Source organism: Eublepharis macularius, chromosome 2 (genome assembly GCF_028583425.1).
Source record: "Eublepharis macularius isolate TG4126 chromosome 2, MPM_Emac_v1.0, whole genome shotgun sequence".
Lineage (NCBI taxonomy): Eukaryota > Metazoa > Chordata > Lepidosauria > Squamata > Eublepharidae > Eublepharis > Eublepharis macularius.
In genome coordinates this window covers 169043061-169070212 of record NC_072791.1, presented here as the reverse complement: position 1 = coordinate 169070212, position 27152 = coordinate 169043061, and the positions used below count along the sequence as shown (strand labels likewise).

At 40.1% G+C, this 27152-nt stretch overlaps 1 protein-coding gene across 1 annotated transcript in view; it reads left to right on the top strand.

Moving 5' to 3' along the window:
- The first annotated feature begins 246 nt into the window (after positions 1-246).
- Positions 247-27152, top strand: part of MARCO (macrophage receptor with collagenous structure) — a 42482-nt gene continuing 15576 nt past the window's right edge. Inside the window, exons 1-10 of the mRNA XM_054971877.1 lie at positions 247-378; positions 2724-2825; positions 7165-7374; positions 19707-19742; positions 22070-22123; positions 22405-22458; positions 22545-22577; positions 24780-24824; positions 25194-25229; positions 25871-25969. Coding sequence (XP_054827852.1) covers positions 261-378; positions 2724-2825; positions 7165-7374; positions 19707-19742; positions 22070-22123; positions 22405-22458; positions 22545-22577; positions 24780-24824; positions 25194-25229; positions 25871-25969 — 787 coding nt within the window. The 5' untranslated portion in view covers positions 247-260. The remainder of the gene's footprint in view (positions 379-2723; positions 2826-7164; positions 7375-19706; positions 19743-22069; positions 22124-22404; positions 22459-22544; positions 22578-24779; positions 24825-25193; positions 25230-25870; positions 25970-27152) is intronic.

Genomic DNA, 27152 nt, shown 5'->3' with positions numbered 1-27152 from the left:
ATTCATATTACTGGCAAAAAAACACCTTAGAAAATGAGGGTCTTGTGTATGTCACTTTCTTTCATGCATCAAAAGCAATGCATTGGCCATCCTAGTTAAAAGTTTGAGGAAGAATTGCTAAATATACCACGTCAGAATTTTTTTTTGCAAAGCTAGTACAAAAATCCTCACCAATTGAAAATGCCCATCTTCATACATATTCAGTAGATACATTAGGAACCCCCCTTTCTCTTCAGTGCCTTTATTTAACAGTTAAAAAAATGATCATGGATAACCATGCTTGTTTGAATGAAGACGAGCTCTCCAGTGACACCAGAACACTAACTTGTACAGAGAAGATGAAGCTTTCGTCTGAAATCATGGCATTTGAAATAAGTGGTAAAGTAAAAAGTATTTTCACTGAATATGATATACTTACTGTGAGAGAGATAGTTAGGGAAATAATGTTTGAGTGCTTTTCTTTTGAAAGGTTTAATTTGGTTTTGTTGCATAACATGGCACGGTCTTGTTTTAATAATGCTGAGAGAAATAGTGGCGTATCATGCCACTTCAGTGGCTAACAGATTCCGAGGGGGTCATTATTCACTTAACATTTGGAAGTTTCCTACAAATATATGTACTTCATATAAATGGTCAGTGGAACACACATTTACAGTGAAATCCTAAGCAGAGTTACTCTAGTCTAAACCTGCTGAAATCAACGGGCTTAGATTGGAGTAACTCTGCTTAAGATTTCACTATGAAGTCAGTGGTTTTTTGTCCAGCAAAAGAAATCTAGTCACTACTTTTCTATATTTTGCCAGAAAAGTGACCAGGGAAATGTGAGTACCCCATTCACAGCAGGTGCAAGGTGTGTATTTTGTACTCTGACGATGCCATTACAGTCGAATCAGGAATTACTTTTCCTTGAATTCCAAGGTAAATCTTATGCCTCCAGTGAATAAGCCCAATGTGACAAGTTGCTGTGTTTGTGAATCCAACAGAGAGGAAAGACCAAGGGATGGTTTCACACTGATGTTGACCTGACCTGACTTTTCAATTAAAGTTGGTGTGCTAATCCAATCTTGTGAATCATTCAGCATGTGTCTAGATTTATTTATTCATGTTATTTATTCATTCATTTAACTTATATGCTGCCTCTCCACCATATTTGGTGCTCAAGGTGGTTTACAGCATACATATAAACACTATTAAAATATGTATTGTCGAAGGCTTTCACGGCCGGAGAACGATGGTTGTTGTGGGTTTTCTGGGCTGTATTGCCGTGGACCACGTGGACCACGGCAATACAGCCCAGAAAACCCACAACAACCAACTATTAAAATAATATAATATAGATTATAGATTGAGTAACATAGATAATAGATTGAGTTTACCCCATACATTTATATAATATACTTCTATACTGTTTTTCCACAACAGAAAGATCTTTCAGAAAATGAGTCAATGCTGAGGCCCTGTGTTGGAGCGTTCTCAGAACCAGTTTGATGTGCCCAAATCCAGTAAAAAGCCACACCGTATACTTTTTCCTCATCTTATAGAAAAATGATGGTGTGAAACAGTTCTAAAACAGGGGATCACAAGCCGTTAGTACACCACATGCTGTGGCTGCAATCCTCCACACACTTATTTGGATTCCACAGAACTTGTTTCCAAGCAAATATGTATAGGACTTGTTGACTTCCTTGTTCTGAGAAAATGAGGAGGACACAGGGCGTAGACTTTTATCTAGAAATAAAGGACCGTTTTCAAACATGTTAAACAAAGAATGGTGTTGCCCCATACAGAACAGTAATATTCATGCTGACTCAGATGTAAGTCCCTGATTTCAGTGGCCTGGATCTTATGACTCTTGCTCTGGCAACAGTATTCTTACCCCATCAGGAAAAGACTATGGTTGCAGGTTTAAGGACACTTTCAAGGAGTAATCTCTGCTAAATAACATGGCACTTACTTCTGAGCAGGTCTCCTTGAGTTGTTCCTTTTCTCCCTTTCTCCCTTTGGAGAAAATCCAGAAAAGTAACTGCATAGGATTGTGGCCTTTTTAAAAAAACAAACAATAATTTTATTGATTTTTCAAACACAAGAAAAAAAGAATAAACCCACCATCTAAATCACATACAATATTACATATAAGAATAAGGAGCATATAATACAAAAAAAAGATTAAATAAGAAAAGGAAGAAAAATGAGAGAGAGAGAAAATGAAAAAGAAACCAGGCAATGTTGAATCAAATGGTTAATGGAGGACTTTTCAAATTTATCTTGCATGATATAAGTCAGAGAGGAAATTTTTAATGGCATATGCGAGGGGTTTTTAAAAACATTTCTAAATATAATATGAATCTAATTTCTTTTCCTTAACTTGAGGAAGGGTTCAAATAAATTCTGGTATTGGGTGCTGTTCTTCTGATTGGTAAATGAAATGGAGTTTTGTCATGTTTCATAAAAATCTGACATTCTGGCATTCCTTTTTAACAACTCTAAGTTGATGTGTCAATTTTTCTGCCATAGCTATTTGCCAAAACTCAGAGTAACAGTGATGTAGTGATAATGATTCTGTAGATTTCCCTCACTTTGCTATTACCTTATGTTCTGCCACCTACATGAATACTATTATTTTGGCCTCAAAAAGCAATACATCACACACTACACGCTGATCATTTGGAAATGATAGATCTCCATTATCTGTTTGTTTGTTTTGTTTCTCTCATAAATTTTAGAGCCAAAAAGCCAGAAAAGGTTTTCCAAACGCTGTGTATGGACTATGATTATAGTGTACCTGATTGTGCTCAGTGCAGGCTTTGGAATATTGGCTTACAAAGGTAAATGCTATCTACTGTCCAGGATCAAACTTCAAAGATTGTTTGTAACAGCATTTTGTTTGTAAATCTAGTTCAATTAAGACGCTCAAGGAGGAAGGCAAAGTTTGGCACATGCCACCACCAAGGATGACATGTTGGATCTGGGCAAAGAACTTTGCTAAAGAGCTAAATCCATTTACTCCCAGGAATGCATTGCAGATCCATCTGCCTTTCAGGAACCGATTCTGAATTGGCTATTGTATTTCAGACCATTAAAAATGTGTTAATGATTTTGGGAAAAATAAGATTCTTAGCCATGATTATTCTTAAGTCTGAGGAGGGGTTGTAATATAAATACTTACAAATATCCAAATGAAAATGCTGTACATATACATGTAATAAAATATAAAATATTTGAGGGCATTTCTAATGTTGATAGCAACAAAAAAATAAAAAAACAAAGGATTTATTAAGGACAAATTCCCAGGATACAAATAAATAATTCTTGCCTCCCAAACTATTTCCCAGATGCTTTCATGTCTAGCCACGTTAGACACATCTGTTATTATAAGGACATTAATGACAGCCTGGGTAGGCTTTTTAAATGCTTCCTCTTCTACAAGATGATATAACTTTTTTAAAAAACGTATTACATAACTCAATAAATGCTACAGAATAATTATCTGGGGAGATAAAAAGGAATGATTCTGGGCAAACCTTTTTTTCCAAATTGATTATGGAATGTTTGTTGTAAATGCCTGTGGAACCAAAAAACTAAGGATCAGCTCAGACATGCATGTGTAGCATTTATTTTGTAGCACTTAATGGTTCACAACCAAATCCAGGAGCATACCTTACCTCTAATGAGACCCAGTGTGGTATGTTAATTACAGAATCAGACTAGGACCTGGGAGATCCCCCACTTTGCCATGGAAGTTTGCTGGGTGATCTTGGACCAGTCACACACTCTCAGCCTTATCTACTTCATGGGGTTGATGTGAGGATAAAATGGAGGCAAGGCAAATGATGCAGGCCATTTGGGGCCCTCACTGGGAAGAAAGATGGGGTGTAAAAGAAGTAAATAAATAAATAATAGTGTGGGATCTGCTGCAATACGTCTGTTTCCACACAATTTGTGGTAATGTTCTGAAACAACTCAATCATGTAAAGGGGTAGGGAGTGTGGTTACTTCCCATGCCTACATCTACATGCCCTAGAGGCTAGCAGTGCTAGTTTAAGAAGTAATCAACATGACACTGTTGTGTACCATCACTGTCTCTCAGATCTGACTAGCAGATAGCAGCAGCAGGCGGTCAGTCACATCATGTCATAACAGCTCCCTCCTCAAAACAGGTAACGTGTATGGGGAAGATGTTGGGGTTGCCAGTTCTCAGGAGACTTCGGGGGCAGACACATCATAACATCGTGATATCGGCTGAATCCACACACCTCAAGTTTGCCACAATTTTCCCGCCATTTATGCGCTTCTCAGAGGGCTGTTCACATACTCTTACCTCAATCCCACCATTCTTTCACATCTGTTTTGCTGCGCTTCAGATGAGTTTTTCACACTTTCAAACACTTCTCTTGCACAGTTCTCACCATAGATGTGAACAAATAGAAGCAGTTTACAAAGAGACCGCCCCCTTTTAACCACCCCCACTTCCTTGTTGCTTGCTCTTCCAGAACACCGTCCCTCTTTGCAAAGCAATTCTTATGATTCCAACTCTGTTCAAGGCATGCCTGCACCCCCATCCTGTTTATTATATTTTTTAAAAGGGGGGGCATTCCTAGCACTATTGTGCAATCCCATTCATGAAGATCACCTACAAGTGGTTTAGAGCATTGAAAAATGCCCATGGAGGCATCAGGGGTGGGGGGGCATCATTTTTATTTCAGTGAATTATGTTTTACTGCCGAAGGAGAGCCTAGGTAATTTCTGTGGCTGCAAAGGTTGACTCCTTCCAGGTTTTTAAAAAAAATATTGAAATCGGTATAGCGAAAAATCGCTATCCTATAATCATAGTTGAGCGGTAACACAGTAATCTGTGGTAATTGGCCATGCAAACACCTCTGTCCCACCAATGTCCCACAATGAGAAACAAAATCGTCTCCCTCGGAGCCATGGTGGTGACCAACATCCGCCTCTAACACCCAACAAAGAGAGCTTGGATCGCCCCCACCTTAAATATCATTTCAAATTTGCCTGCCAGAAAAATGGTCCAATGGATATCTAGAAAAATGGCAAAGAACAACATTGACCAATCACAGGCATCAAAGGGGGTTTGGCCTCGCCATAGCAATTGAGTGAAAAATCGCTATAACAGAAATATGGTATTCATTTTTTTTTAAAGTATGCGATGTCATCATTGGCCACGGCGGATCTAAACCCGCCCCGTATTGCACAATTCTCCCAGGGATGTGGACAAAGTATAGTGCGACGCTGCCACAGTAAGAGAGGGGATGTGAACACAGACTGGGACATTGCGGGATAGAATCCAGCGCAATTATTGCGTATGAAAAGTGGAAGGTAGCGAAGTGTGGATTCGGCCATCATTTCCAGCTGTGTAAATGGAAATGATGTCACATCACATCACTGGCCATTATATCATTTAGTCCATTGTGGCATTTTGGAGTGAGGCAGGACAATGTGGGGAGTGGAGGTTTCCTTACTCCCATCTGATAAATAGCAAGAGTAGAAGGATTACATGGGATCTACGTTTGCAGACGTGCTGAGGGATGGAATTTAATCTGCAGTGCTGGGGATGGAATGCCATTGCACGTGTGAACTATCCTTAACTTCAGGAGAAATGCCTTAGAAATAAAACAGATAATGTTTTGGTCCTGAGTAGTTCTGCTATAACAATGGTTTATTCAATTTCAAAGAATGCATACTCAGTCACATTTTGTGAGGGGTCCCCAACATTTGGAGGGGGGGTTCCAATTCAATGTCTGCCATAGGACATGGAGCCAAGAGGAAGGAGGATGGGAAATATAAACACACACATGCACACACAGAAGAAACCTACGGGGGATTTCATACACAGAGAAGACTACTGGAGGGAGTGGAAGGATAAAATACAACACACATGAAAAGCAAGCATCAGGAAGGAGGACAAAACACAAAATAGTTCTGCTTTCACAATGACCCTGCTTACTTTCCTGAAATACATGGCAGTTCCCTGTGAAAGTGTCACCAGGCAGTCATCATGGCACCCACGGGCTCTACATTTGGGACCCCTGAATTTTGTGTAATAGTGTCACATAGTCCCATATCCAATGCATAGACAGTAGTACAGAGGCCTTGCAGGATAGCCCTACTATTGTTCCTTCCCATTCCAAAGCAAAATTAGTGTGGTTATGTGTTTCAGAACAGACCTTCTTTAAAGAACTAAGGAAAATAAAATGAAATGGTGTGCCTGAGCCCTTATGGCAGGGTCATTTATCATCATTTACATCAGAGGCAAAAGCCAATAGGTGCCTGCTGCAACACTGCAGGATCACATTCCACAGCCCAGTAGCAATAACAATAGATGCTGAAGGAAGAATCATATTTCTCCTGATGCAAAACATAATATTCCCTCCAGCCTGAAAAGAAGACATCTGCACTGACCACAATGAATGTGTAATAACAGTACATTTATCGCATTATTTACTGCTTGTAATGTGGAGATGGAAATGAAGATTTGAAATGACTGAGATATACTGTCTTTTGCTTCTAGATCTGCATGAATAAGAATACTTTTTACTGAATTAGGAATGTTACCAAATATCACGGACAAGCTGGAATAGATCCTACCCTTTTCTTAGGGGTCAAAGCCTTCCTCCAACTTGTGGCTCTTTCATTGGATGAAGAGCCATGTTGGAAGAAGGTTCCTCAGCTGGAGGAAGGCTCCTTGGTGGATGGTTGGACCCCCCCTGACGTCTTGGTTCAAAAGTCCCAGTTTCTGCTGTGGTTTCTCCCCACTCATGATGAGACTGCAGATGTTTTCTTTTCTTGCTTATACTAATAAAATTCAGTAGAAATATTACTGTTAAAAATGGCTATCTGTTTTTGCTTAAGTTGTTTAAAAAACAAAAAATGACATGCAGTGAAGAAATGGCAGAAACTGGTGTAAAATGCTATGCACTGAACAGAGAAGAACAGTAATGAAAAATAGATAATACAAAAAGCTTCCAAGAAAACAATAACCAAAAATAAATGAAAATGGGCATGTTCAGGCACCCTTACATGGAGCTCCATAGAAAATGTAAAACAATATGGGAAAATCAGTACATTTAGATAATAAATATTAGAAGAAATAGGTGGTGGGCTATATGCATTTATTCCATGATGACTTCTTGTTTTCAATCCTGACAGTATATGAGATATACAAACAGATGGATCAGATAAGAAAAACCCACCCGTCTTCACCAGAAAAACTGGTGAATCACTATTCCAATGAGACAGAACAGAAGGAAACAAACTTCCAGAGAGAGGGAGGAAGCTGCACCAGAAATTTAACAGAAGAAATCCACCTAATGAAGCTGAGCAACCAACAACTGCAACTGAAAATTGACAGTGTTACAGGTATGTCTCTACTTCACCTGCTTGATGTATACGTGTTCCATCTTTATAGCAAGCATATTAAATACACTTAATACTGTAAATAAAATGGCAGGTTAGGCATTTCTATATCCAGATAACAAATGTGCAGTTCAGGATGAACCATAGTATGAATTATCTTGATCTTGGTCCCCAGCGACACATCCTTATCCTTAAGGATTTTTTCTAGTTCCTTCATTGCTGCCCTTCCAAGTCTCAATCTCCTTCCAATTTCTTGGTTCCAGTTTCCCCTTGGTTGGTGACTGAGCCAAGCAATAGAAAATCTTTCATTTCATTTCTTTCAATGAAAATCTTTCAATTTCATTTTCTTCATTGTTAACTTTAAAATTGTGCAATTCCTCAGTAGTCACTTTTGTCTTCTTGATGTTCAACTGTAATCCTACTTTAGTGCTTTTTCCTTTAACTTTCATCAATAGTCATTTCAAATCTTCATCTAACCTGTAAGCCTGTACTGGAAAAAGGGTTTGGGGCCTAGGACCTAGGCCTGAGTAATAGACTGCAGATACATAGACCAGGCTAACAGATAATTGAGCTGTACCTAGGGTTGTTTAATTTGCATGTTTAGCAAAGGCCCATGGGGCATGTATATTAAAAAAGAGGCCACCATGACTAAGAGGAGTGGTGTTATACAGGACTAGGCTAGCTGGAAATACTAAAGTGGGGAATAACTGCCACTGCTGCTGCTTGGAAGGCAAAGCTTGTTTCCAAGCTTTGGAGCTCAGATCATCACAGAGCTGAAACTACGGGCTGGAAGAGCTGAACTCTTCTCCCTGGAAGAACTGCAGTAGCTGGGAAGAGCTGAAGAAGCAAGAGCAGGAATTGCTGGCAGCTGAACTCATTGACTGCTTGAGACCAGCACCCTAGCACAGAGCTGCCCCACTTCATCTTGCTAGGAGAAAAGGGGAACTGCTCCTAGGGCAACAAGCAAGCCCCAGGATTCAGAAAGCATCTTCACAAGAAGAGTACTGCTGTGGCAAGGCCTGCTAGATATTTGGGACGCTGTTCCAGGCAAAGCCTCTGGCCAAATCTATAGAACTGTCTGCACACTTTACCAGAGGATTGTGAGTAGGACTGTACTCTGGGGTCACTGGTTACTGATCCAGTATTAATAACTGGGAATGTTTTCATAGTTGTGTTTAAATAAATTGCATTTATATTTCAATTGGTAAACATATTGAACCTGGTCCTTGGGACGCTGGGGGTTACATAAATCTAATGCAGATTTCTTTATGATATGTTTTGTGTATAGATTGTGTATAGATTCTTGTCTGACACCTTTGCCATTGGAAACCATTCTGTTTCTGCATATTCCATCTTAACAGTAGCCTCTTGTGCAGAGTACAGGTTAGACATCAAAACAATCAAATGTTGTGACACATGTTTCTTTTAACACCATCCGTGGCTTTTCATGACTTTGCTGTAATCTCTAAAATACAAACTGATCTCTAAAATACAAACTGATAGGGAGGGGGTAAGTCTACAAGTATATCTGGGCTCCACTCTTTGTTGCTCAGGTTTAGCCATGTTTGCTAACCACAGCTCATCTTCATTGTCTATTTTGCTTGAAGCTTTTGCTACAGCTAAGCTGTTCCTTTTTATCCATTTAAATCTTTCACTCCACCTTTCTCCCAATAGGAATTCAAGACAGCCTACAAGAAGCTAAAACTAAATCACAACATAACGTAAAAAAATGAATATAGCACAAGAAAAACAGTTTAAACAAATCAATAACCAAACATTAAATTGTGAGAACCCTTGAAAAGGAAATCCTGCCGGGGTGTGGCAAGCGAGCCAGCGAATATGGATGCGTGTTAGCTGAGCTCCGTCTCTCCCTTGCCGATACCCCTAGAAAAATCAACATAATAACTACCCTTGCCATCTTACTATGGGCAAACAAGATAACGACAAAAAGAAACATCAAAACAAAACGGTGAAAAAGCTGTTAGACTTTTATCCTGCTTCAAACCAAGCGGCGTTGCCGGAGAAGGAGCAAGGTGAGCAAATAGAAAAGGCGGGCGAACGGAGGAATGACGCAGCTCCTGTTTCCAAACTACCCGAGTCCGAGCTACCTCCTCATCTAGCCACCCTAGAACGCAGCATACTCACCCAGATATCTATGCTGCTTAAGCCAATAAACTCACAATTAATGGAAATAAAAACTGAGCTATACAAACAAATCAAAAAGCTGAGAAAGCGATGGAATTAACCGTAGAAACACAAAGCGAAGTGCACGCTTTAAAAGATGGCCAAAATGATTTGCAAGAAAGGATCATGCAACTAGAAGCCGCATCCCGTCAGCAGAACCTCCGATTTAGAGGACTGGATGAGGAAGCCATGCAGAACATAGATCTTATTGCATTCATGGTAAATTGGCTGGCATCATCCCTACAACTAGAGGAGGGAATAGCGCCAATAATCAACAAAGCATACAGGGTGGGTCCCAAAAGACAACGGGACACCCCACGAGACATTTTAGTTGAATTTCAAGACAACAGAACCCGAAAGAAAATGATTCGGTTTCGTTTTCTCGGCCATGTCGGATGCTCCTCTCCGCAGGTCCGGGAGGAAGCGCCCGAGCTGCCTGACCGGGCGGCTGACCTGCAAAGGTTAGCCCCCAAGACTCCCAGTGAGGGTGTCAGGGTCCGGAGCGCGACGGGAAGAACCCCCCCGAAATCGATGCGATGGGGTAAATTGCCCATTTGTTCCTATGGAGGCCGGCAGACTTGCGCAGCACTTCGCGTGCTGCCGGGCCATGGAGAACGGCAAAAAGCAGATCTAAGGTGAAAACCTGTAAGTAGCTAATCCCTTCTGTTACTACAAGCGTATCCGAAGGATTGGTGGGATTTGAAGCTAAGAAGGCTTGGATTTCTTCCCCCTCACTGAGTATCGAAACTTGGCTGGCGGATTCCCCCCCCCCCTAAGATGGCGACAAAAAAGCAGAGCCCCGCTATGGGCAAATCTATCTCGGCTGCTTTGCAGGGGAAAGGAGAGTATCTGGAGGAGCTAGTAAAGCGGTCGGTCATCGAAGCCATAAAGCCCTTTGTTGACAAGTTAAACGAAACTGATCAAAGGGTTGGCTTAATTGAGAGTGAAGTGAAAACCATTAAGGAAGCAGCGGGGGGGGGCAGGAAAACGCAGCACTCATGAGGGCAACAAACAAAGACTTAAAGCTGTTGGAGAACCAACTGATCGGGTTGCAAGTGGATTGTGCTCAGACAATATTGCGTCTCCAGAATGTGAAGGAGGAGGAAAATGGGAATTTAAAGGATCTAGTGTCGGAACTTTTGACGATACCCGTGAAGGCAACTAAAGAAGAGTTAAAAAACGCCATTTTGGAAGTCCGTCAGGCTTCTTCAAAATATGCAACGAAGCGTCAGCTGCCTCATGAGATTATTATTGACTTTTCATCTAAGAAGATCCAGGACACCATCCTATATAATTCATACAATGCGGATTTGGACTTTCTGGGCAATAAGGTCAAGATATTGAAGGACGTTCCATTTTTAGCTCGGAAAAGAAGATTTAAATATAAAAGGTTTGCAGCTCTTCTGAGGAAACGTGAAATAAAGTACAAATGGTTATTTCCAGAAGGTATTTGGTTTAGCTATAAAGATCAAGCTCACAAGATAACATCAGAAGATCAGCTAAGGGACTTTGTGTGTAAACACCAAGATTTCCAGCAAGAAGAAGAGGGTTTCAAGCCTGAAGGGGGAGGGGAGGAGGGAACGAGCACAGTGACTGTAGCTGTTCAGAGAGAATTGCGACCGAGGCCCAGAGGGGGGAAGAAGACCTAATCCTGATTGTAGTTTGTATTTTATAAGATCTACCAATCTATCAGCATTATACAAAGTTTAAATGTTAAACAATTCCAGGATGAAGGGAATGCATTACTTGTAGATGTAGTGTTTGTGTTGTTATGTGTTGTTTCTTCCCCTTCTCCCTGTTCCCACTTGTTCCTTTTTGTAGTTCTAGTAATTAAAAAATAAAATTTTTCAAAAAAAAAAAAAGAACCCGAAAGAAAATTTTAACTGAGGCCAGGAAAGTGGGTTCACTTTTTTACGGAAGCAATCCAATTCTGGTCTTCACAGACCTGCCCGGAGAGGTTCTGAATAAAAGAAAACAAATGAGATCGATCACAGAAGCCTTAAATCAAGCCGCAATTCCATACAGATGGATGAATTTGACCACTCTATCAATTAGCTTTCAAGGAAAACGCCTAACCGCTTCAGATGAACTCACTGGTAAAATGCTTCTACAAAAAATCAACGCAGAAACACCAATGGACCTGGATAAGATCTCACAAAAAAGAAAAATGGATCAAGCGCTTTCCCCCCTAAAAGGAAGCAAGATCCCTGTTCGTCCAACATGAATTTGCAAGAGAGACTCCTATGTAACACGTAATAAGGGGGTAATTAAAATTATACTATAATAACTACGCTTGAATGGGGGGTTATGGCAAGGGAGAGGTTGGATACTCAAGAGTAGCCTCTGATTTCAGATTTTTTTTTTTTTTACAGCTTGCTAACATAAGTTAGAGACCGACGGCTGAAGAGGGCAAAGCAACCTCTTAGCTTCAGGAAGCTGTAATAATTTATTTTGCATAAAGCTTTTCTAAGGAGAATTTAAGGAAGTGGGAGGGGATTTTGTAAACAGAAGGGGTTAAGGGTGGGGGGATAAGCTAGCTAATATAGTTAACTCGCTCTCAGTCTTTGGTAACTATAAACATTTTGGGGGGGGGGTTTGGGTGGGAATTGGAGTGGGGGAAGGAGCTTAAAGCTGAAATTAGAAGCTTAAACTCCAGCACAAAGTAATACAACTTCTTGAATCAATAGATATTTAAGTGAGAGAATTTAAGGGGAAGGGGAATAAGTTAAAGGGGAGAGTTGATTGCTTAAATATAGATTTAGGTACTTTGAATTCATTAATACTTATAAATCGTTTATTTTCATACACAACTTATTACTTATTAAAATTGTTATACTAAAAACTAGATATATAGTAGTGTTGTTAAGAAAGGCTTGAACACAAAAGCCTAATACTAGATTGGATTTATTTTGACTAAAACTTGAGAAGGTGTTATAGGTATGTACCTGAATATGAATTTTATGCTACTGTACTAAAAGTGGTAAATCATATTTTAGTTAACCCACTAAGATTCATTCAAGATACATAGAAACCAATTGTATTTGAAATAGAAAAAAAACAAAAAAAAAGAAAAGAAAGAACTTAGATTTTCTAAGTACACCATCCCTTTTATTTCATTTATAAGTGGTGAACACAATTTATATTGTTCCTATAGTAAATAACCTACTGAACAGTGCAACATGTCTCACTCAAAAATCAATATAATCTCTTACAATGTTAAAGGACTTAAAAATGCAATTAAGAGACGGAGAATTTTATCAAATTTGCAAAACTTGAAGGCTGACATAGCAATTTTACAAGAAACACATTTTAAACCAAATAGCAAATCTGATCTAAAAACCAGATGGATTAAACAACAATTCCATGCACAGGGATCTTCCAAATCGAGGGGTGTTTCAATCATCATTGCCAAAACCCTAGACTTCCAATATATATCATCCCACAAGGACCCCCAAGGCAGATATCTATTTATTAAAGGCCTACTAAACAACCAAAAAATTACCATAGCTTCAATATATGCTCCCAATTTGAATCAACTAAATTTTATAAAAGATGTACTTAACAAACTAAAAAACTTTCAGGATGGAGAATTAATAATAGGGGCAGATCTCAACTATATTTGTAATTATAACTAGATAAATCACATTATAACACTCACAGCAAAAAGAGCAACACGGGCCTGGCCCCATTACTGAAAAGATTTCAACTGATAGACATTTGGCGTTTAATGCACACACAAGAAAAAGACTACACTTACTTCTCCCCACGCCACAACATTTACACTAGAATCGATTATATATTAATCACGTTAAAATTAAAAAACACAGTAACAAATGCACAAATTGGAAATATAACATGGTCAGACCACGCTTGGACCTCCTGTTCATACAACATAGAACCACAAACAACTACAGAAAAACATTGGACCTTAGATAAATCTCTTTTTTTATTATTATTATTATTATTTTTTAATACAAAGGGAAGAAAGGGAACAAGGGGAGGAAGGAAAAAAAAACACAACAACTACAACATGTAACAACTATGCTACACAAAATGTTTTCCCTTCATACTGCCATTATTCAAAAGTTAAAGCTTTATGTTATATTGATGGAGTGGTTGACCTTACTAAATGCAAATTACAATTTAAATTCAAATTAAATTTTCCTTCCCCTCCTGGGTCCCGGACGCAATTCTCTCTGAGCAACTGCAGCCGCAGTGCTCGTTTCCTCCCCCCACCCTCAGACTTCTCCTTTTCATCTTGCTTGGTGCACTGAAATGCCGGATTTTTATCCTCAAAATCCCTTAGTTGATCTTCTGATAATATCTTGAAAGCTTGATCTTTGTGACTGAACCAGATTCCTTCCGGAAATAACCATTTGTACTTTATTCCACGTTCTCTCAGAAGAGCTGCGAACTTTTTATACTTAAAACGTCTTTTCCGAACTAGAAATGGGACGTCTTTCAATATCTTAACTTTATTACCCAAAAAGTCCAAATCTGCATTGTATGAATTATATAGGATAGTGTCCCGGATCCTCTTAGATGAAAAATCAATGATGATCTCGCGAGGCAGCTGACGCTTCGGACCTTAGATAAATCTCTGTTATACAGAGTCAACAGTCAAATTAATTGAACAACATATCAATAATTATTTGAAAGATAATGATACTCCTGAAGTCAGTCCACATATGAAATGGGATGCCCTTAAGGCTGTCCTGAGGGGTCACTTAATATCAATTTCAGCACACAAAAATAAATTGAAAAAGAACAAAAATTACTAATTATGAACATCAAAATGCTAGAACAAAATCACAAAGAATCAGGAAACAAGAAAGTATACAATAAATTACTAAATGAACGTAAAATTTTAGACTCATTAGAAATTTCCCAAATACAAAAAAATATTCTACATCTGAAACAAAAGCATTGGCACTACTCACCAAAACAACTGAAAATACTCTCACGGAGAATAAAAGAGATGAGAGCATCCAAAACAATATCAGCCCTAATAGACTCCAAAAGCAATGTACAAAACAAACCAAAGGAGATAACTCAAATAATGGAAGAATTTTATAGAAAATTATACACCTCAAAAAACCCCACTAAAGACAATGTAACACAATTTCTAAACAATATCAATAATATCAAAAAATTAGAAGACAAACACAGACAATTTCTAAATGAACCCGTCTCACCGAAAGAAATATTGGAGGTGATCAAAAACCAAAAGAACAATAAAACTGCAGGCCCTGATGGATTTCCGGTAGAATTTTATAAAAAATTCAATACTAATATAATTTCGCTATTTATAGAAACTTGTAACACTCTATTTGACCATGGTCTTCTTCCGCCCACATGGAGCAACACCTCAATAATTGTCATTCCAAAACCAGGTAGATACATCATGAACCCAGCCTCATATCGTCCCATTTCCTTATTAAATAGTGATTATAAAATTTTTACTGCAGTAATGACCAAAAGACTGAACTCCTTCATAGGCAACTACATCCATTTAAATCAAACTGGATTTATTCCTGGTAGAGACATTGCTGATAATATCCATAAAACACTAATGCTACTTACTTCCTGTAAACAAAAAACATCACCTGAAACACTATTTCTTTCACTTGACATGGAAAAAGCATTTGATTCTTTGGAAATTCCCTACCTCTTATCCTTACTACATCTTATGAATTTTGGAAACAAATTCGTACAATCCATCAACACAATATATTCACAAGCCAAGGCCAAAATCATAATAAACAACATCTCCTCACAACCAATAAATATAACTAGGGGTACAAGACAGGGTTGTCCCCTTTCACCGCTTTTGTTTGCCTTAGCCATAGAACCCCTAGCAATTCAAATCCAGAAAGACAGTAACATTCATGGTATATTAGTTCAGAGCAAAACCTTCAAATTAAGTATGTTTGCAGACGATATTCTTTTATACATTAGGAAGCCCATTGATTCATTACAGCAATTGGAAAAAACACTATTTTTATTCGCCCAAATTTCAGGTCTTAAAACTAACACATCCAAATCCACAATTTTACCAATCAATATAACACCTAGAACCAAAACTACGCTTTGTGAACTATATAATTATCAATGGGTTGATAAATATCTTCCTTACTTAGGAATTAATATCCCCAATAATATAAATCACATTATAAAATACAACCACACAAAGAAAATTAAGGAAATAAAATTAAACATTCATGATTGGAATAAACAGCAACTGGCTTGGCAAGATAGACTAAATTTAATTAAAGCTTTTATTCTTCCCAAACTTTTATTCTTCCCAAACTTACTGCACAATCCCTACTCTCCCACCGAAATCCATTCTACATCAATGGCAAACCATTTTGAATAGGTTCTTATGGAATTATAAGAAACCCAGAATTTCTTTCCAAATTTTGAGACAACTTAATAGTAACGGCGGTGTCAAATATCCAGACATCCTCACCTATGCCGATGCAATACATCTTACCAAAATAGTACAATCCCTGAAAAAAAATTGTAACACTGAGTGGATTCAAACATTAAGTTCCTTTATTTCGCCTTTATCCTTCCATGAAACGCTTTGGTGTAAACATTCTTACCGTCCAAAACAACTTCAAAACAATATTTTTATAACTCATTTACTCAAAGTATGGGACACATACAAAAGAAAATTACTCCCCAAAATATCGCGCTACTCTTCCTTTTTGTCACAAGACTGCTACCCACCAGGCAAACTCCAAACCATAAGGAACTATTGGACAAACTTGGATTTATTAAAGCTCTCAGATTTAACAACAAAACAAGGCCTTAAAACTAAAGCTGAAATCGAAAAGATAACTAAGGTTTCAATTCCATGGTTCATTTATTTCCAAATCTCCTATATGGCTACACGAATAAAACTCAAAGAAATACTTCATAAACCCAAAACTGACTTTGAAAAAATACTAGATCCAAACTTCAAAACAGAAAAAGGCCTAATTTCTAAGATGTACAATATGTTATTACACAACACCAAACCAAACAAGTATATTTACCAAGATAAATGGCAACAGGACTGTGATACAGCAATTTTACAGGAACAATGGTCACAAATCTGGTCCTCCCCTCTATTAAAGTCCCATGAAATTAATATACGACTCCAGACTTTTAAGATTCTCACAAGATGGTACACCACTCCTGAAAAACTTTCCAAAATTATGCCATCTTACTCCCCACTTTGCTGGAGGAAATGCGGAGAGATTGGCACCTACGCACATTGTTGGTGGAAATGTGACGTTATAACCAAATTTTGGGGTGATAGTATAGATCAAATACAAAACATAACATCTTACAAAATTCCACTGGATCCCAAACTAATATTCCTAGACCTCTGGCATGAAACCCAAATTCCAATCATATACAGACAACTCATTACAAGCTTATTGAATGCAGCTAAGTCATTAATAGCTCTTAATTGGAAGAATCATCACCCCCCGTCAGTGTCTCAGTGGTACTCTAGAGTCTGGGACCAATTTATAATTGAAAAAATTACTGACAGGATTCAATCTGCCAACGCAATAAATGCAAAAACTAAATTTTATGGAAAATGGATGCCTTTTTTTGATTTTATTGAAAAGATTGACATGCAGCCTTTGAGTTCTTTGTATCAAAATATATTGGTACAGTAGGGACCAATACTATGGAAGAATAGTCAATGTTATGATTCTGCTTCTCAAATTTAAACCTATCATATTATGTATCACTTGGTAAAAATTTGAAGTTCTAAACCATGTTTGAGCGTTAGTCTCATATTATGATTGTAAATTATCTCTCAAGTACCTTGTTGTTGTACTTACCGTATTGGTTTATGTTTCAAAATGTTGTTGCTGTTGTTGTTATTTGTTATGAAATAAAATTTATAATTAAAAAAAAAAAGGAAATCCTGCCCTTAAGTCGTAACTGACTTATGGCAATTCCTGGTGGGGGTTTTCAAGGCAAGAGTCTAACAGAGGTGGTTTGCCATTGCCTGCCTCTGCAACTTTGGTCTTCGTTAGAGGTCTCCCATCCAATTACTAACCAAGGCTGACTTAGCTTCTGAGAGCTGATGAGATCAGGCTCTCCTGGGCTATTCAGGTCAGGGAAAGAGCTATTGAGTGCCCTCAAAAAGTCTCTTTAAGGAGCTTTGCTCTGCAGAGGTTTCTGAATACCAGAAGTGGGAGAAGGCTTGTCTGATAACATTGGATAGACTGTTCCACAGTGATGGGGCAGCCAGTGAAAATGCTTGAGACCAGATTCGGTTTTGTTTTCCCGGCCATGTTGGACTCTCCTCTCTGCAGGTCTGGGAGGAAGCGGCCAAGCAGCCTGACCGGGTGGTTGACCTGCGAGGGTTAACCCCCAGGACTCCCAGGTAGGGGGTCAGGGTCCGGAGCGCTGCGGGAAGAGCCCCCTGAAGTCGATCCAGGGGGTAAATAGCCCGTCTGCTCCTATGGAGGCCGGCAGACTTGCACAGCACATCGCGTGCTGCCGGGCCATGGAGAACGGCAACAAGCAGATTTAAGGTGGAAAGCCTGTAAGTAAGCGGATCCCTTCTGTTACTGTAAGCGTATGCGAAGGATTGGTGGGAGTTGAAGCTTAAGAAGGTTCGGATATCTTCCCCTTCATTGAGTTTTGGAACTTAGTTGGCAGACTCCCCCCCCCTAAGATGGCGACGAAAAAGCAGAGCCCTGCTGTGGGCAAATCGGTTTCGGCTGCGTTGCAGGGGAAGGGAGAGACTCTTGAAGAGGTGGTTAAACGGTCGGTCGTTGAAGCTATGAAGCCCTTTGTTGATAGGCTAAATGAAATCGGACAAAGGGTTGGCTCAGTTGAAAACGAAGTGAAAACCATTAAAGATGTAGCACTCAAGGCAGAGAAATCTGCTCGTGAAAATCCAACACTCATGAGAGCTACAAACAAAGAAGTAAAGCTTTTGGAGAATCAATTGATAGGACTACAAGTGGATCGTGCTCAGACGGTATTGTGTTTACAGAATGTGAAGGAGGAGGAAAGTGAAAATTTAAAGGATCTGGTGTCGGAACTTTTGGCGTCATTCGCAAAGGCAACTAAAGAAGAGTTAAAAAGCAATATTCTGGAAGTCCGTCGGACATCTTCAAAATATGCAGCGAAGCGTCAGCTGCCTCGCGAGATTATTATTGACTTTTTATCTAAGAAGACTCGGGACACCATTTTATATAATTCGATTAACGTGGACTTGGACTTCCTTGGCAACAAGGTTAAGATATTGAAGGACGTTCCATTTTTAGCTCGGAAAAGAAGATTCAAATACAAAAGGTTCGCAGCTCTTCTGAGAAAGCGTGATATAAAATACAAATGGTTATTTCCGGAAGGCATCTGGTTTAGATATAAAGACCAAGCCTACAAGATAATATCGGAAGTACAGCTGAGGGATTTTGTGCTTAATCATCAAGAGTTTGAGCAAGAAGAAAGTCCAAAGTCTGAAGGGGAGAGTGGGGGGGCAGGAGGGAATGAGTGCAGCTATTGTAGCTGCACAGAGAGAACTGAGACCGAGACGCGGGGGCGGGGGGGAAGAAGACCTGATCCTGAACGTTGTCTGTATTGTATAAGATCTACCAATCTGATAGCATGTTAGAAAGTTAACTTTAAAGAAAAATTGCAGCATGAAGGGAATACAAGACGTAGACGTAGTGTGTGTTTTCTGTTTATAGCATATTAGAAAGTTTAACTTTAAATAATTGTATTATGAAGGGAATTCAATACTTGTAGTTGTAGTCTGTGTTCTTATGTTGTTTTTCCCTCCCCCCTTGTTTCCTTTTTCCTTTTTCTGTTTGTAGTTTTGATATTAGTAATTAAAATAAAAAATTATTTTTAAAAAAAGAAAGAAAATGCTTGAGACCAAACAGAGGCAGACAGAACCACCCAAATGGACGGGACAGCCAGGAGACCTTGCTGAGCTAAATATAGGTGTTGCATAGGTACAAATGGGGAGATGATACATATGTTACTGGAATTCAGCACAGGGCTTATTATCCTTGGGGAAAAAACTAAGCACATCTCCACAAGACTAAGGTTTTGTTGACATTGCAGCCTTGTTGTACTATTGGTGGGTGTTTTAAAGTCTCACTGTCAACAGATATTAATATCTATTTCAGAAAAATGTGAAGACAAAGGTATTCCAGGACCTCCAGGTAGGTATATATTCCACTTACCATCTTTAATTTTTTCTTCTATTACTCTAACCCTAATTTCTATAGCAGCAACACAGTTGATGCATTTAATTAATATGCAACTTGATCTAGCATGTTGTAGTGGTTAGACTGGGAGACTCAGGTTGAAATCCTCACTCTGCCATGGAACCTTGCTAGGTGATGTTGGTCCAATTACTCTTTCGCAGCCTATCCTACTTCACCAGGTTGTTGTGAGGACAAAATGGAGGAGAGGATTATGCGATCACTGCTTTGGGTCTCCCCCCCCCCATTGGAGAGAAAAGTGGGGCAAACATATTGAAATAGAGAAATCCATTTAAAGGAAGATTATTCTGAATTCAGTATCTGGGAGAAAATATCTGTCAGTCAAGATAGCCAAAGTTTACATGGGTCAGCTCAAATTTCTGAAGAATTTAAAATAATTTAAAATAAGAATTTTAAAAAAATATGTGCAGGCAGTGTCACTTTTCATGTTATAGTTTAGAAGGGAGACAAACTATTTTTTAACATATATTAAGTTTTACCAAAATGTGAGTTGATTTTAACACTCTATTTGGATAGCTTTGGTTACCAATAACTATGATATAGAACTCAGTGGACTGAGCTCCTAAATGTAAACCAGGCAAACCAGAATTTATAAATGCTTGTCTGTTTTCACTTTCTGCACAGACAAGGGGACCAGAAGGTCCTAAGAGACCTGAATACAATCTAATAGTTTTTAATCATAAAAGTGCAAGTGCAAAGGTGCATTAATTCTCATTGCGATTCTAACTATACCTCCCTACTGTTCTATTTAAATGGACAATGCCAACAATACATTTGACCCAATGCTTAATAAATGCATATCATTCCATCAAAGAAGAATTAAAGTTCCTCAAAAGAAGCAGAATGTCCATCCATATTCACAAAATGCAATCCACAAGGTAAGTATCTGTTTGTAATCAATAATTATAAGGCATTGTTTCATCTTTCTTGCAGGCAGGGCTTCGTTGGAGGGCCAGCAGGACAAAAGCTGGGGAGCAAGACGAAGAGAAAAAATTCTCCTGGGCTGTTGGCAACGGGTACGCTAGCCCTTGTTACATCCCGTTTCGTGCTGCTTTGTCAAGCCAATCATTCACTGCCTAAAACACAAAATTCCATATGATACTTTATGTGTGCACAATAAATACCATCATATAATAAGCATACAGTACAAAATTTAAAATATAAATCTTTACATAGTCTCTCTACTCACTCATTTGTTAACAGGCAATTTCTAACAAGCATTGGTAAGTTCCTTCCTAGTTCCGTAACCAATTATGAGGACAACACATTATATATGTCAATTACGCTGTGCTAATGCTAAGAAGGCTTAAAGTGATATCACTACAAATCATTTTGGAATCCAACCTAGCAGTTTTACAAAAAAGCAGAAAAATCTGTTTCGTTATTCTGTCCTAAGGGGGCGAGACTATCTAATCTAAAAATCCACTCAGCTTCAATACGTAACAGAAGTTTTTGTGCGACTGCATTTGAATTAGCTGCCACAACGCTTAAGATGGGGAGCATCAGCACTGCGTAATTGACATATATAACGTGTTGCCCTCGTAATTGGTTACGGAACTAGGAAGGAACTTAGCAAAGTCTGTTAACAAATGATTGAGTAGAGAGACTATGTAAAGATTTGTATTTTAAATTTTGTACTGTATGCTTATTATATGATGGTATTTATTGTGCACTTCTATCATATGGAATTTTGTGTTTTAGGCAGTGAATGATTGGCTTGACAAAGCAGCGCGAAACAGGATGTAACAAGGGCTAGCACACCTGTTGCCAACAGCCCAGGAGAATTTTTTCTCTTTATCTTGCTCCCCGGCTTTTGTCCTGTCAGCCCTCCGACGGAGTCCTGCCTGCAAGAAAGATGAAACAATGCCTTATAATTATTGATTACAAACAGATACTTACCTTGTGGATTGCATTTTGTGAATATGGATGGACATTCTGCTTCTTTTGAGGAACTTTAATTCTTCTTTGATGGAATGATATGCATTTATTAAGCATTGGGTCAAGTGTATTGTTGGCATTGTCGATTTAAATAGAACAGTAGGGAGGTATAGTTAGAATCGCAATGAGAATTAATGCACCTTTGCACTTGCACTTTTATGATTAAAAACTATTAGATTGTATTCAGGTCTCTTAGGACCTTCTGGTCCCTTTGTCTGTGCGGCTTGTTCAAGACCTTCCTTCTTTGCTTGTGACTTGTTTTCACTTTCTGCCTTTTAGGCACTCAGTAAAATTAAATCAAAACTGGACTTTTTTTCCATATTCAGGTGCCAAAGGAGAAAGAGGAGTTCCAGGGACAAAAGGTGACAAAGGCAATAAAGGTCAGTTTGCATGCACATTGGCTGTTCATTAAAAGATGTCAAAATATATTGGGAGCCAGATTCCAAACTGTGAAAAACTTAAAACTATATCAAATGCCATTGTACTACAATGACAACATGAAGTTGGTGACTCACATAGAGAAGAAGACCAATAAGGTTGAATGTGAAACCCACAAAGATGCTAATTTTAATTTCTCTAGTCAAATTAGGGACAGGGCTACAGCCTTAAAAATTATTGCATTTTCTAACCAGCCAAATATATATGTTTGGCCATTTTTCAGGTGATAAGGGTGAAAAAGGAGAACCCGGCTTAAGAGGAAGCAAAGGGGATCCAGGTAAGCAAGGCCTAGAGTGAGTATTCAATAGTTTTGAACAAACTAAACAGATTTTAAAACAAATTGGTATTTGTTTGGTATTTCAGGTACTGGACTTCCAGGACAAAAAGGAGACAGCGGTAATTAGTTTCTCTGGCATTATACAACTACCCACCTAGGAAATTCCCTATAATCTTATAGCACACCAAGCCTTATGTAGTGTTTGCACTGAATCCACAGCAGGAACTTCCAAAAGTCGTAAGTCTGTGTCTTTGTGACAGATCCAGGCCACAATCCTAAGAATGCTTTCCTGGAAGTAATCCCCACTGAATAATGCAGGTTTATTGCTGAGTAGTCCTACTTAGGATCTCCCCAACAGCTTCCTTGTGAACTTATGCATTAATTTGAAATAAATAATTCCTCTCAGGGATCAATCAAGGGAGAATAGGGTAGGCTTGTTAGAGTGAAAGTAAACAAGGAAATTTTACAGGCATCCTTCACTCTGAAGTTTTGGTTGATTTATGGAATCAGGGCTGGATCGAGGGGGGACAGGGGGGTAGTCTTCCCCCGGCGCCACCAGGGAGGGGGCGCCAGGAGCAGCTGCCAGAGGGTGCAGGCAACAGCGCAGGCAGCCTCGCAGCCCCCCATGCTGCCTTTCGCCTGCCCCGCAGGACAGGGGGCGGCCAGCTTGCTGCGCACCCCCTGTCTTGCAGGGCAGGCAAAAGGCAGTGTGGGGGGCTGCGGGGCCGCCCGCACCATTCGCCTGTCCTGGGGGGCAGGCGAATGGCGCGGGCGGCCGCGCTGCCTTTTGCTTGCCCTGCAGGGCAGGGGGTGCGTGGCAAGCCAGCTGCCCCCTGTCCTGCGGGGAAGGCGAATGGCACGGGTGGCCTCGCAGCCCCCTGCACTGCCTTTTGCCTGCCCTGCAGGGCAGGGGGTGCGTGGCAAGCCAGCCGCCCCCTGTCCTGCAGGGCAGGCGAATGGCACGGGTGGCCTCGCAGCCCCCTGCGCTGCCTTTTGCCTGCCATGCAGGGCAGGGGGTGCGTGGCAAGCCAGCCGCCCCCTGTCCTGCAGGGCAGGCGAATGGCATGGGTGGCCTCGCAGCCCCCTGCGCTGCCTTTTGCCTGCCATGCAGGGCAGGGGGTGCACGGCAAGCTGGCTGCCCCCTGTCATGCGGGGCAGGCGAAAGCAGCGCATTTGGCCGCGCTGCCTTTTGCCTGCCCCTGCAGGGCAGGGGGTGCCCGGCAAGCCGGCCGCGCCCTGTCCTGCGGGGCAGGCGAAAGCAGTGCTGGGGGCTGTGAGGCCGCCCGCGCCATTCGCCTGCGGGGAGGCGAATGGCGCAGGCGGCTTCCCAGCCCGGCACGCTGCCTCCGTTCCGTCCTGCGTGATGACGTCACCGAAGTGACATCATCACGCAGCGCGCGCAAGGTGGCCGGCCAAGGGTTGCCCCTGGCGCGGGCAGCCCTAGATCAGGCGCTCTATGGAATGGTACATCTCAGTTAACAGAAAGATTAATACCAAATATCTGTACCAAACTTGATAACTGAGGTGTTCTGAAGACGGTCATCTTCACAACAGCATTTGAGACATATTTTTGTTAGGTCATATTTCAGTAAGATCATCAAAGGATTCTATATAATCTATAACATAATCACTTCCAGAAAGCAATAGACATTTTTACCTTGCAATGTTCATGTGCAGCATCCAAGTCAAACTAAAATTTCATGCAAATGTATGCAACAAAAAAACAGAATCCTCTTCTCAGGAAAAGCAAATACAGGGGGCATGGGGTAGAGAGCAGAAACACTGGGGGCAAGGGGTGCTTGATACTTCTGCCCACGTTTTTTCCATTGCAGCTCCCCCTTCCCCCCAGCTCTTCTCCTTGCATGTTTCCAGATATTTCTTTATATAGCTGTACTTCTTTACTGACCTGCAGCAAGTGTTCTTGTATAGGAGCATGTGCAGCCTAAGCCTATGCATATTTACACATAACTGTCAGTGCAATCCTAAGAAGAGTTATTCCAGTCTAAGCTCATTGATTTCAGTGGGGTTAGACTGAGGTAACTCTGCATAGGATTGCACTGTAAGTCCCACTGTGAGTGACAGTGTGATCTTAAGCAAAGTTATGCCCTTTAAGTCCATTGATGTTAATGGACTTTGAGAGGAGTAACTGTGCTTAGAATTGCACCTAAGAATACTTCTCTGGGAATTAATCCCATTGAATAGATCTGAGCAGGATTCAGAGGAGACCTGCTCAGGATTGCTCTCCCAGTTCTCTGGTCTTTTGTCAGAAGTAAATTCTCATAGAACTACATACAACCTTAATGTTTTTATTTACTTTTTAGGATTTCCAGGAATGAGTGGGCCTCCTGGTTCTAAGGGAGAAAAGGGTGAAACACTTATTTTATCATTTAACTTTTTGATGTTTTAATCCCGCCATTTCCTTTACATTTTATTGTTTTTAAGTAGTACTACATTTCTAGGATTTTCTATATTTTAATTGTCCACTGCCATTTGTATTTCCTTACTGTTAATCTTTTTTCCAGTTGTTGTTGTTATTTGTACAGTTTTACATGGTTTTATTGCTGTACTGATGCTTAATTTTTGTAAGCCTCTCTGCAGATATTCATATGAAGTAGCAAAGTAGATATCTTTCAGATAAAGAAATAAAATGGAGTGATGGAAACTAAAAAGTATGGGATGTTCCACCTCCTTGTCACATCTTTATTATTAACAATGTCCATGTACTTTAATCTTAGGAACAGCAGGACCAAAGGGAACCAAAGGAGACCGAGGTATGTTGGGTGATGCACTTTCCTTTCACTGGCTACAGATGAATGAGTGCCCATGTCATGCCACTAGCATTCTACACATTTATATATCCATTAAAACCCTTTTTATGCTACCTTTCCATAATTTCAGGTTAATTGCAGTGGCATGGTAACCTAGATTTACACCAGTCCATTTGGTAACTCCCTTTGTCTCCTTTGAACAAAACTACTTCCTCTTACGAATTTAAGAACATGAAGACGAGTTCTTGGTAGGCCCAATTATCAATCTAGTGCAGCATTCCATTTTCCCCTACGTGCCCTCCCAAAGCAGTTTCGACCCTTTGATGTTGAAAGGAGTTATGTAAACATTACACAGACAAAGGAGTAGATTTAGATGATCAATGCATTTTTCTCAAGCAAGCCTATTCCACCAATCTGCAAGTGCAAATGTATGAGGAGAAACAGCATAGGGCATAAGTTACTGACAACAGGATGTCCTACAGCAATTGTGATCATTATACTTGGCTACAGCCATTGTAAATTCACATTCATCATGCCACCTATGAGAATAGCTCCAAAAGAAGTCAATAGGAATACTCCTATGATATCAGGAGGACTGCAACCACTATGTGCAGTAAACACATACACACGTCTTTTTCGTCCAGGTATCCCAGGTGAAAAGGGAGATGGAAGTAATCTTGCTGTTCATGGGCTAAAAGGTGAACCAGGAATAAAAGGAGACATGGGAGAAAAGGGATCTCAAGGTATGGCTATTTACCACAAGCTTTGTATTGGGCAAAAGGTTTCAACTAGTTAATAGCTGCCTTTCTAACAACTCATTTATCTGAACTGTAGACAAAAAACACACTAAATGTTCAGAATCCAGCACCTTCTGTCCCTGTTTCTGGTGTGCAAACCACAGGGTGCAATGACTTTATATCAGCTCCATAACAAGTGGGAAAGTTGAAAGTGCAGTTTTCCTTGCCCTTGTATGACAAATATCTTTTCCCTGCATAATCCTTAAAGGCACGTTATCTCTGGCCTCTTTCCCTCTAGTCACCTTAGAGCAGTGGGTTTCAGACTGTTTGAAATAGGACTCAGTTCTAAATTTAGTCTACCTTTTATGGCCCAACACCGCAACGCTGCAGCCTGATGGCACTGCTGCATTGGGGGGCAATGGGTATAAGCCATGCTCGTTGCTGCCTGCACTGCTGGTGGCAGAGCTGAGCCCTGGGAATGGATAGGGGCAAAGAAGAGGGGGAGGAGAGATTACAGCAACTTCACCCTCTCCTCCTTTGCAATGGGGGGTGGGGGCATAGTATCAATCATAACAAATAAAAAACTACACAGTCCTATGTCTGAAACGATTACTGTTGTAGATGGCATTTGTTACATGCAGGACATGAAAACTGAAAAAGAAAATGGACTGCAAGCTAAGATGGATGATTGTGCAGTTCATTGAGTAAAATTATGCCACTGTCTCAATAGCTGAAGTTGCCAGAGTAACCACTGTACAGGCACAAGAGCCACTCCTCATTGCCTAGGCAAAGACCAAGTCTGACCTAAAAGAGTATTAGGTTATGGGGAGCCATTGGGTCACTTGAGTGCATAGGGTCACTCTGGAGCCTGAGAGGATGTCGAAGCTAGGAGAACTTCCTCACCCATGATCTCAGGTGGCTTACTTTTTAGGGTACTAGAGTACAGAGCCATAGGTTCCTGTTTCCAGACAGAGGGAATTGGACTACTAATGGTTCTGTGTTGCCTTTCTATGTGTGTGAGGAAGAGGGTTTTGTGTTTTAATAATGTATATCTAAAAAATAATGTATATCTAAAAATAAACTGATTTTCCCTCCAATCCCATCTCTATTATATTTATAAGTACCATGATAACTTCCTAAAAGCTTCTGATATGAGTATCAACCCTTAGACAACCCCTTCACAGGAACT